Source organism: Cynocephalus volans, chromosome 5, assembly GCF_027409185.1.
Source record: "Cynocephalus volans isolate mCynVol1 chromosome 5, mCynVol1.pri, whole genome shotgun sequence".
In the NCBI taxonomy this organism is placed as follows: domain Eukaryota; kingdom Metazoa; phylum Chordata; class Mammalia; order Dermoptera; family Cynocephalidae; genus Cynocephalus; species Cynocephalus volans.
Window position 1 is genome coordinate 137,586,741 of NC_084464.1, and position 12,840 is coordinate 137,599,580.

Sequence of the window (12,840 nt, forward strand, 5' to 3'; positions counted from 1 at the left end):
CTGAGTGGGCAGGAACCCTCAGGAGATCTCGGCCCTGTGTATTTCCAGACAGAGGAACATTTGGAATGGTTTCTCCAGCAGCAAATGATAGAACCTCCTGGAAGGATGGTGGATGAGCTGAAGGTCAAGTTTCCCACCTGAGGTTTTTTTTTTGCCTGTTCCACTTGTCTGTTCTTTCAGCTCCAAGAAATACAATTTTATTTGTGGAGTTATGTAATGCCAGATCTGGAAGGCCTATACATTCAGGGTTAAAAAATAAAGCAAAACAAAAAACTTGTTAAAAGCTATGGGACGCTTTGTCCTAGAAGAAAAATCTTATGCAGAAAAGAACTGAATCTCTGGATCCACTCTGGTCAAAGCTGTGTGTGCAGGGCTGCAGCTTGCTGGTGTGCCTGCCCCAACTCACTTCTGCTTCAATATCTATCCCCTTGAACATCACAGGGGCTCCTGAGGACTCTGTTCCAAACCTCGAGTGACAGCATACCCTTCATGGTGAGAAAACTGCTGCTAGCATGTTTGAGTGGGACACCCAGCGCCACACGGTCAGCCTCTTGACAGTCAGTCCCTCTGCACCAAATCAGGTAGAAGGTTACTGGCTGCTAGACCATCTCACTGGGATTTCAGACCTGCTCAGGGTGAAAGAGCGAGGTTCAGGATTACGGTGTGTACAAGACTTGTTTTTCACACTGGTTACAGGGGCTTCCAACTATGCTTCCTCAGGGTTTAGTTACATTTGTAGCAATAAAAAGCCCTACCAAGTAGCTTTTTTTAAAAATAGCTTTTTTTTTAAGTTGGTTCTTCTCCTTTAATAAGTTTTCTAGTGGTCTTTTTTTGTGTGGCTGGCCGATATGGGGATCCAAATCCTTGACCTTGGTGTTATAACACCATGCTCTAACCCACTGAGCTAACTGGCCAGCCCCAAGCAGCTTTTAAAAGAAAATTTTGGTATTTTTCATTTTGAAATTGCTGCCTGTAATTTGCTCAGTTTTAATGATATTTTTTCTGTGCAGCAACATTTGTAATCATATACCCATTACAGAGAAAGAAAGGTCAACACACAAAAGGATAAAAATCACCAACAAATGTAGGCTGTGTCAGATCACAAGTTTCTGAGTTATTTTCTAATATTAGGCTCAAACAGCATTGTTGGACATTTTTAAAGCATCAAAAACAATTATGCTGTCCTTGGTAACTGTGGAAACCAAAATTTAATAAGATGGAGAATATACTCAACGAGTGAGGAAAATGTGTGAAAAATTAAAACGATAAACTGAGATTGGGAGGGTGTTGTAAGAACCGTTTATATATAGTCTAATGCAGCCAAATGAAATATGGGCTCAAATTGCCAGAATTTGAAGAATTTCAAATTTTTATAGAAAATCACTTCATAAATGTAAAATTATACATTTACCTTTATACATGCTGTTTTTTCTATACATGTTAATATTTGTCATCTGTGTTTTTAGTTCTCTTTTATTTATCTCTGAATTTTAATGGCTATGAAGGTACAATAGTTGTTAGATTTCAAAAGTTCTGAAAGAATTGCCTTAATTTCAAATTGAACCTGTTAATATGAATGGTATTTCTGGCAAGGTACGAAAGACGCCTGTTGGTTTGCTTTCCCAATAAAATGATAATTCATCGGATCTGTGAGCAGGAGCTTAGAGATCAACCTCACTATGAAACAGCTCAAGGCTTATAATTTCTCATGTCCTGTCTTTGATTCTGAAATCCCTCTTTTTCGTACATAATGTGAGAAAATATGTTTCCAATCACAATGGTAACCACGTACTGCTAAGGACATTGCTGACATTAAAGTGCAGTGTGTGTGTATGTGGGTGTGCTGCTTGTTTGTTCTTTTTAAACTCTACTATCACCCCAAACGTATCAGGGGATTTGGAGAAGCCAGCCGAGGGAAACGTTGCGAATCTCCTGCGGTGCTGGTCAGCACACGCTGAGACACTGATTCACAGCTTGACCGGACAGCCTCTGGCACCCACAGGGAGTGGCTCTGGCCGCAGCTCTCGAGAAGGCAGGAGAAGTGGGTTCTTCCAAAAGCAAACAACCTTCGACCCACGGTCTTCATCTGGGCCCATCAGGTCAACCGTTGTTTTACAGAACATCGGCAATTGTCTTTCTCCTTATGTCAGGAGCCTCTTGAAACATTATACGAGGATAATTAAGTGGTGAATAAGGGTCAATGTGGACAAATAAATCAAACTGATAGTTTGAACACAGACCGATTGAGCAAAAACAAGGAATTCTGCCATGCCTGTTACTGCGGCGCTTGATGTTAACTGACTTTGTTAACATTACATCGAAAGGCAGCAAGTGGGAAAGCTTTGTGTGGGATCAAAAGCTGAGCAAAGAGACATGGGATTTAATTGTTCAGCTTTATTTTTGAAATAAAGACATGCGGCGCATCCATTTAGTTGACTTTAATGGAGCACAAAACCAAACCCATTCTTTAGCATGCTAATTGAGTTAGAAGATGCTTTCCTCTTGTGTAATAGAGATGCAAGATATACCAGTAGAACATCAGATTTTCAGAGTTAAAAAAGAGGAAGGGAAGTTAAATCCCTGTGTCTGATGAGACATATTAAATATATCGGTAAATATAGCATAATCTTACAAGTATTTAAAATCACATATTACAAATCTAGTGGTGGTAAATGTTTAGGTAGTAAGAAACTGTTGAAATCAATTTTATTAACTTATGGAGGTGATTTTGTTAGGCAGAGGGGCAGCCTAGAAATCCTAAACAGGAGAGAGAGAAAGAGAAAGACAGAGAACTCTTGAAAAGGCCACTGTGTGTCCACAGGTTTAATAATAAAAAAATATTAGAAAAGAAATGCAAAGAAGAAATCTATCTTTTAGTAAAAGTAAAGAGGATTTTTTTTTTACTATAAACACATATATCCTGACTGTTTTACTTGTGTTGGAATCGATTTTTCCTTCCAGTCAAAATTTCACTTCCCTATCCACCTCTAATGTTACTGAAGCAAATATCTAGTTTAAACTATTTCTTTATGTTATGTTAACTATCTCAGTTCTTTTATACTCTTGTCCCAACTTACCAAAATGGTGCTTGTAACAGAGCAGAACACTGAATTTAATAATATATCACATGTATCTTCACACATGAACAGCATCAACGCTTTACTTGGTGATATTTAATAATCTCATATATAAAGTGAAAGAAATTAAGATCGAAACATCAACTTATAAAACATATAATATATTCTAATTATTATATTTGTATCATACACTTAAACAATGAATGCATTTCACCATAAAGAAAACCATCATTTTACAACCTTATTCAAAAAGAAATGAGAAAGTAACTACTTCTAACTCTCTATGCATTTTAGATTTAGATTGCTTGAAGAAGTTGGCAATATGGTGAATAGTGATTGCAAGCAGGAATTTATGAGTTTGAACATATCTAAATGACTTTTGCTTGGAAACACTGATTACACATTCATTCTTATATCTGGGCATCTGTCTTCATTTTTTCATTTAGGTGCAGGCATAAATATCAATATGCTTAGATTAATGAAGATAACACCATTTGTTATTAACATTGCCTCTGAACGGTGTTAATATAAAATAACTATCAAGAGTAAATTATATGGGGGAGGTGGCTACTTACTGCAGCGCTCCTGTTTTTTCTTTTCCCCCATAAATAATTTCACATAAAGAATCTAAGAGAAGCTCATCTACGAGCCGCCTACTCTGAGAAAGTGGGCTGAGAAAGGTGTAATGGATTATGGAAAGAGATGAAGGCAAGCTTACACCATATCCAATCAGCCTTTTTCTGAAAGGTCAGGACATTCTGTCTGGGTCCATTTGTGTTTTTGATTCTGCCGTTTCACCATTCAGTAACACAATGTAACTGTCAGTCTCAACAACAGTTCCTGGATCCACTGGCTCCACAGCTCTCGGGGTAACATACAATATTTCACATCCACAAAACAATTCAGCGTCTGCGTAGGCAAACCATATGATGACCGCGGGGAGCAATATGGTCACACCCTACTGAGCACTCTTGAGACTCTGTAAAGAACTACATCTAAAAAAGAATCAGGATTCTGCTGTTCTGTGCTTTTGCGTACTTGCCAAATAGCATTTTAATGTTGCGTTTTTATCAGCAGAAGTCAGATGCAAATGTTCCTCCCTCTGCTCCATTTCGGTAGATAAAGACAGCTTTACTGCTATGCAAAGCATTTGCAGTCATAGGGTTAGGAGGGTGATAGATATTAGAAATAATTTAGCACATTAATGATGGCTTTGTTGGATTCCCCTGTGTGTGTTTTGTTATATTATTTATTTCTCTTCCCAAACAAAACCAGACACCAGCTCAAATTTATAAGTGCAAAGGATGAGTTCTGACAGTCCAGGGAGACCAGAGAACCAATACCCTAACATAATTTTTAACCAATGCAATCTGAACTGAGCTCTAGACAATTAATGCATATGGTACATTTTCAAAGGATTTGGCTTAGAATACTACTATTTGACCAGCTGATTGATTTCACTTACAGTCCTGTCTGTCGCTTCACTCAGAGGAAAGTTAAAGAAACTATTTATGTAAAAAGACAGCAAAGAAATTAAAAAAGAAAAGAAAAAGTTTATCTTCTTAGACACATAGTCTGATTCCCTTCTATCCAATATTTATTCTTATTGATAGATTTCCAACTCTGTTCTTTATTTACCCAAGTTTTATCATGAATTAATTTTTTCAATCCAATGAATATACTATTGTAAGATTTTTAAAACTTCCTTGGATTTTTCTAACAGCAAAAATATTTTTAAATGTTATTTCCAAGTAATGTGTATTACCTTTCTGTCCTTCTCAATATTTTGCTCATGCCTCTGAAGATTTCTTCAAGTTAACAACATTACATTCACCAGGTACATAATTTCTTAATGATTCCTCTAATTGTGCTAAAGTTAAATCATGCTTGAAAATCTTATTTCTAGTTTTTTGTTAATGACACACCAGTGATATTCTACATGCCTATTCATACGAGAACCTGATGATTGCAGGGGTTTTTCTTTCAAGGTGATTCCAATCTATGGCAATGGAGGGACCAGTGAGATTTAAGAACCACAGATGATTTACATTTGGCATTAAAGTGTATTTTTTGCTCAAGCTGTGTTCTATTGTCTGATGTTATGGGAATTTATTATGCTAACTTTAATTTTTAATGAATCAATGAAACTTTGATGTTAAAAGTTGACTTTAGAGAAGCTAGAAAACTGCCCAATTTCCTTAATGTGTCTCTTGTCCTGAAATTTTACATGCTGTTACACTACAATTGATAGTTATCACCTTTAATATTGATGAAAAGTACAGAGTCAATGTATCTAGGTTTTATCAAAATTGACAACTCAATACTTAGCAGAGATTATATCAGTAAAGTGTACAAAAAAGGCAAAGAGAAAAATGGTCACAAAAATTGAATGAAGGAGAAATCCACAATTAATTATTAAGAGGAAGTCAGACTGTTAAAGTGTGAATGCTATTGAGAGCATCTATCTCACTTCCTACAACAGCATTTCTTGCCATCACAACTGAAGTTGAACACTAGGTTTGAGTGGGTTGGTTACATCCTTGTATAACCCGGGATGAAAAGCTCAAATGTCTTTAGGGACCAGGCCAGAGTAGTGTGCATGCAAGGTAGGAGGTTGTGCTGGGGACTGTGGTGATCCTAGCATGTGTCCCAGCCCAATGTAGCCTGTTGCTAGGTGGAGATGACAGCCTCATATTTTGTCATAGTTCCTCTTTTTTCCCAGTAGAGGTTATATGCTGTGCCATATTAATGGACTAAGTCTGGGAGCCCCTTTCAAACTGCTGGGTGCTAGTATGTGATCTGGGGTGTATCAGATATAACTCCTCTTAGTTCTCAATGATATCATTAATGTTTATTAGGTCTCGGGTTGGACTGCAAGTTGTATGGCAAAACAGTGAGTTATTTTAACACTGGCTTTGATCACTTCAAAGTTTAGAGGAATTTAACCTCTTCCCAGGAGACAGTAGAAAAACTGGGCTGTGGAACAACTTCTTGGAGGTCTTTACCATGCAACTTCCTAAGTAGTTTAAACCATACATGTTGAGTTATGAATTCTTATAGTAACAGTGATGGGGTTCAGGACATGCTAACCCCCAAATATGGCATGTGGGCATTTGAGAAAACAGCAGAAGCAGGAAGGCCACTCACACCTTCCCCTCGCCCTTCTACTCTGAAGCAGCCACTAGATCTGCATCTGAGAGGTGCCATCCTTACATCCAGAAGAAAGGAGCCAAAGGCACAGAGACACCAAAAAGAATATGAGCAAAAAGGTCTTGCTAAGTTTCTCCCAGTTTAATACATTAGATTATACCCCTTTGTCCTCCTATCATATTTCTTCATGACTGCCAACTTGTCATCAAAACTAGCATTAAAAAAAAAAAAACAAAAAACCGCCCCCACAGGTTTACCTCTTTCTTTGAGTCTTCATTTGCTTATGAAGGCTCCCGTGTCATACAAAACTTACACTAAATAAATGTGCGTGCTTTTCTCTTGTCAATATGCCTTTTGTTATAGGGACCTCAGCCATGTACCTAGCAATGGGTGAGGAAAGAAATCTTCTCCCCTACATCAACATGGTACAGCCTGCTGCTTCCCCCCCCACCTCCCCCAATCTCTTTCTGCTTTTCCCTGGGCACATGACTGTGTAGCTACAGACTACATTTCCCAGTGTTCATTGCAGTGAGATGTGCCCAAGTTCTCCCTGGTAGAATGTGAAAGGATGTGATGTGTGCATCCTGGGGCTGGAGCTTCAGGCATTCAGCTGTTTTGTCCACATCCTCTTGCCCTTTCCTACTGGCTGAACTTAGACATGGTGATAACCCAGCTTCAGCCACAATGACAATGTCCCAGGGGTGGTGAAGCCACGTGGAAGGATCCCTAGCGTCTGAATCCTGTGCTGATCAGGACTGCCCCACAGACCTGTGCCACTCACTGCAGAAGCATTATGAAAGACAAACTTCAACATGTTTAAGTCACTGGATTTTGGGATCTCTTTGTTACAGAAGCTTAGCATTACTCCAAAGAATGCATTCAAATAAACAAGTCAGGCACAGAAAGAGAAATACCACATGTTCTCACTTATTGGTGGGAGCTAAAAATTAATAAATAAATTCACACACACACACACACACACACACACACACACACACACACACACAAAACCGGGGGGGGGGAAGAAGGTATAACAACCACAATTACTTGAAGTTGATACGAAAAGCAAACAGAAAGGACATTGTTGGGGGGTAGGGGGGGAAGGAGAAGGGAGGGAGGTTTTGGTGATAGGGAGCAATAATCAGCCACAATGTATATCGACAAAATAAAATTAAAAAAAAAAAAAAGCAAATACATCCCTTTTAAAGAAAATTATAAAAATATATCTTAAAGCCAAAATAGAAATAATTTGTGGCTGATCTATACCACTGTTCCCTCCGTTATCAGATGCAGCTGAAAGTTCTTTGTAGTTCATCAGGGAGAACAGAGTCCCACAGGTGGGCAACTATCTTTCACAAAATGCAGAGCATCTGAACTAATGTTTGTCAAATATGACTTATAACTTGTTTTCTCGTAACTTTTATAATGTAATAATATCTGTCTATCCACTTATTTGTAGTAAAAATGAACAGTTTACTAAAGATAGTTCTCCATAGGGTTCTGTCAGATAGAAACTTAGCATATTTTACTCAGCTGTTTTTAGTGACTGGCTTTTTTCTGTAACAAAAAGTTGAAAGGGTGTCCCACAGTAGTTTTCTGGCTGGAACAGAAACTGTTCTTGTTTGCTCTTTAGTAAGTCAGGAATCAAGAGGAGCGGAACCCATCATTTTATTTTATTTTATTTTTTTATTTTTTATTTTTTATTTTTTTTGATAAATAGTTCACTGAGTGAACCGCTTTATTTTTTTGAAAGCAGATAATACCAAAATAGTATGCAGTACCCATACTCATTGCAAAAATACTTACTGGAATTTCCAAAACATCTAAGGAAGGAGTGGAATCAAGGGTTACAACTATCATTTTCAACCAATATACAGATTTTTGTTCAAGATCTAGTCTTGATTTCTACATTGTATTATTATATGAGTTCCCTGTGCCAATTTACTATCAAAACGGGGACTCTCGGCTTTGTCTGGATTCAAAAGACCACAGCAGCAACATAGGAATTTGGCTTGCTGCTTGAGTCCTAGAAATCATGTCTGCTGACGTTATACAACAAACTGTATCTCTGAAAAATAAAATCAGACGTCAGACTCCTTTGAAACAGTTTCAGTTCCCAAGCTTCTCAGCACCGTGGTACCCCAGAAATACTCAAACATGCTTTTCCTCATCTTTCCAAACACACCACCAGGAACCCCAAAGGGGTTCCACTTGGAGAGTTCCATTATGGAGGTTTTTAAGAACCACATTAAACCCAGGTGGATAAAGGAAGTGGATGAAATTTTCCCTTTCTTTTTCTGTTAAAACAAAAAAGTGGGAGCAAGTTGGCAAATGGGAAAATGATAACAATCATATGGTTACAGAAAATGGTTCTGTATGTCCCTCCTTCCAAAATTATGTTCCAAGTGTTTAAAACCAAAAGGAGGTCATAAAAGCTGTTAATAGAATTACTCTATGAGAAAAAAATCCCTTCATGGAAAGTGGTGCTGAGGACCCGGCACAAAGAAACAAGCGAAGGCCTACCCATAGTAAGATCCAGGCCTGTTTTTCTAGCATGTGTTTATGACCTCATGGATATGTGTCTGATGAGTGTTAACAGCCCCCCACCCCTTGTACTTTTTAAAAAATTAAGAAATTAAAGTAGTTTGTGTGCTAACAAAATCTGCAGTTACAGAACCTAAGAGCCAAGCCCATAACGTCTATAAGGCAAGACTTTTGTCATCAGGGGTGGGAACAGATGGAAAAGATGGCAGGCACCAAAGGCAAATCCTGCTGGGTTTGGGTCAGAACAGTCTCAAAAATAAGGCAACTGTGGCTTCTCAGTTGGACACCACCAGAAAGGCCCACTGAGGCAGGAAAAGGAGCCGGCCAATGGCAAATCACAGGAAGTTTCAGATGGGGTTACGATCACAGTTAGATGGTATGACTTAGGGTCACGGGTAGGTGGGAGACCCTTGAGCCAACACTCAAGGGTAATGTCTTTGCATGTCCCATGGATGACTCCAAGCAGCAATTTCTGGGTTTAGAGGTTTGTTAGTTTTGCGATATTTTCCCCCCAAAGGAAGACATGAAGATGGACCCCTGGAGAGATGAGACCACCGGAGCAGAACCTCCACCAGGGGTGGGGCTGGATGAGTCAGAAAGGACTTCCTGCTGCACACGGCTCCCTCCATGTCCGGCCGAGTCCTACAAACGCTTGTAGGTGCCCAGGAGAGCTCTGCAGTTGGGACAGGTGTGGTCCACGTCCTGCAGGGCGTCCACGCAGAAGGGGATGAAGCAGCAGCCTGCTATGCACCCCGGCAGGCACAGGCTCCCACAGGAGAGCCAAGTCAGGGCACCGGCATTATAGGACAGCTGAGTCACGATCATCTTGTTGCAGGAAGGACAACACATCTGGACAGGGCAGTCGAAAAAGGAGACAGGCTGCTGCACATAGACAGTCTGCACAGCAATTGCGTTGGCATTGGGGACAGGCCCCGGCTGGGTGTAATACGAAGGAGGATTCATGCCCTTCCCATCCGGGCCCGTCACAAGCCCCGTGGCTGGCCCAGGCACAGGTGCTGGAGGCGTGGGGTAGTAACTGTGGACGCCCACCGTCTCTTCATAGGATGGGGGGGCAGTTGGCACTGAGGAAGGCCCAGCAGCCGCCTGGTAAGGTCCTGGAACCGACATTTTACCGCCGCCCGCGCCGCCTGTCGAGCCGGGAGGTCTGAGCAGCTGCCGGAACCCATCATTTTAGAAACAATTTTATTTCTTCTTAATCTTCTTATGCCTTTGGTCCCTATCATTTCCCTACGTTTTCTAAGATTAATTTCAAGTGCCAAAGAGTAAGCACGGAGGAGTCAAATGGGTATTCACCAATTAAAGTGGCAAGTGTTTAAAGGTAATACACGTTAGAATAAACAGAACCCTATGACTGTCATCATAACTGCAAGCATCTCCCCCGGCTGAAGACCCTTGAGGTGATGTCTCGTCCATATCCTCCCTACAAACTCCCCCCTGTCCCCCCCCCACCCAGTGTCTAAGCAACAGCATGATCATTGCATCGAAGAGGTTGAACAAACGATGTGTGGCAGCTAGTTGATGTGGGTAAGCAACGGTTGGGTTTAACCATTTTGTCAGTTGACTACATGTGCTGTACATGTATCAGTCTGAGCAGAAAAAGCACTGTCCAGATTGCATGCCACTGGCCCTGAAAGCCTGGCACAGAATGCATCCTCTTTTCTAATCCCCACTCTCAAATCTGTTTCCCAGAATAAAACGTTTCTTCACTCCCACGCTCAGTCATCAACGGTGTGAGCCAATGGTTTATTTCCACTGACCTTCAACAAAGCTATCAATTAGTGCATCTTTCTTCAGGTGAGAATGGTTTGATAACCATAGGAAATGATGAGTTGTTTTGTTTTGTTTTGTTTTCAATAGTGAGAACCAGGATGTAGGGAAACTCATTCCTTTTGGAATTTCTTTAAACTCCTTTCAAACTACTTTCTTTGAGTCCATTCCTAGTCCCTGCAATCCCTCCTAACTCTAGCAAAGTCAGAATTTTTGCTAGATCCTCAACCCTTTTCATTGACATAAAGTTTCCAGTTCTGCACTCACAAGCATGAAAATGTACCACAAACTACGGTTTTGATAAAAGTCAAAATAAATAGATGTTTTCTCTACTTAAAGTGAAACTGAAACAAATCAATTCAGAGAAGCATATATCAAACAAGTTCTATCAATTTGGGGCTTGAATGTTGTCACAAAATATTACTTTCAGGTTCAAAAAGTCTTAGTTCCAGTTAATCCTCACCAGAGTTAGGTACACAGTGTTTCTTCCTGGCCCTGTGCAGGGACATAAAAAGGCTTGAAAGATGCATACTTCAAGTTCAAACCTCTGTTCTGCAGCATGCCAGGATGATCTTGAGGGGTTCAATGACTTCCTCCCACCTTCAGCTTCCTTATCTGTGAAAGAGGGACAGTAATTTCTACCTCATGAGGTTGCCACGCAGTATACACGAGATCACCTAATTTAGTGCCCTGCACAGGGACAGGCAATTAATATGAGATCAATGCATACCACTTCCCACCTCCTTCCAGATTCAATAATGATCCTAGCTCAGTATGGTCCTTTTGAGATTGCTTATCTTTGGCCTCCTCATTTCACTGTTGGAAGCACTGAGTTCTAGATGTTTCCATTACTTCTGCATGATACAGCAGACAATAATGAAAAGCTGAGGCTCAAATTCGTAGTCCAGCTTTCCTCGATTTCTAACCCATGCTGTTCAGCTAACTTGTGGCTGTCCACTGGAGACTCCAGGTCATCTAAAAATACTTATAGTTTATCCTCATATAATTTTTCTGATAGAATTTTTTATTGATTTGAAGCCTTTCCTCTACCTATCTCCCGCAAGACATTGAGCTTTTATTCTCTCCTTGTCCTTTGCTCATTTACCCAGTTTGTCTAGAATGACTTTACTTTTCTCTCTGCTTCATCTTACCGTACTTTCAATTTGCAACTCACATCTTGTTCCTTTACGAAGTTCTCCCTAATACCTCACGCGGAGTAACCTCAAGTTCCTGTGTGTCCCAGAATGCTTATTCTCTTTATTACCTATTTGACATTTAATCTTTGCTGTCTTGCATTAAACTAGTGGAGTGTGGCAGAACAACACTGGCCTAGGTGTCAGCCGACCCAAGTCCTGGCCCTGACAGCAGGATATCACTCGCTCACCGTAACCTTCATTTCCTTGTCTGTAAAGTCAAGGTAACAATACTCAAGTGGATTGCTCTGACAACCAAAAGAAATGTTAAAACATTTTACAAGCCATAAAATGCTATTCAAGGGAAGGCATTATTACTATTACAAGCACATATGTCTTACTGTTTTCTTCCAAAATACACAGTGCCCTGAAAATAATATCAATAAAATGAATGAATGAACTAATAGAAGTCTGAAGACCTGACTTCTGGAGCCTGTTCTCCCAGTTACACGACCTTTGGCCTGGCATCTGAATTCTGTTCACTCTTTTGGCAAATTGGAGGATTTGTCTAGAGCAATGAGTCTCAACCCTGGTTGCAAATAATAAACACCAGGGGAGCTTTTGAAAAACACACATGCCAGGATCCCACCTCAAATCAATCCAGATTCTCTGTGTGTAGGTCTCATGCACAGGTATTAAATGTTTTTATTTTTAATTTTGAAACTACAGACTTACAGAAGAGTTGGAAATACAGAACAATGAACATTTTTTTTCCTAAACAATTTAAAGCAAGCTGCTCACCTATTGACCCATCATCACTCTTGAATACTTTAGTGTGAATTTCATTGAAACAAGTACATTCTCCTATATACAAGCAACATAACCATCAAAATCAGGTGATTAACAAGATTATATCCAGAATCCCATTCAATTTGCACCCATTGCCTCAAAAATGTCTTCTGTAAACCAAACCTGTCTGAAACCACACCCTGCATTTAGTTGTCCTGTCTCTTTAGACTGGATTGGTTTCTCAATATTTTCCTGACTTTCATGACCTTGACACTTTTGAAGATTGCAGACCATTTATTTGGTAGAGTGTTTTTCAATTTGGGGTTCTTTTGATGGTTCCTCACGATTGGATTCAGGTT

At 39.9% G+C, this 12,840-nt stretch overlaps 1 protein-coding gene across 1 annotated transcript; it reads right to left on the reverse strand.

The window, feature by feature from the left end:
• Positions 1-7,948: 7,948 nt before the first annotated feature.
• LOC134378415 (lipopolysaccharide-induced tumor necrosis factor-alpha factor homolog) lies at positions 7,949-9,930 on the reverse strand. The gene has a single exon (XM_063097498.1). It carries the CDS (start codon positions 9,897-9,899, stop codon positions 9,414-9,416), a length of 486 nt encoding a protein of 161 aa, XP_062953568.1. The 5' UTR covers positions 9,900-9,930; the 3' UTR covers positions 7,949-9,413.
• Between the last annotated feature and the right edge of the window lie 2,910 nt (positions 9,931-12,840).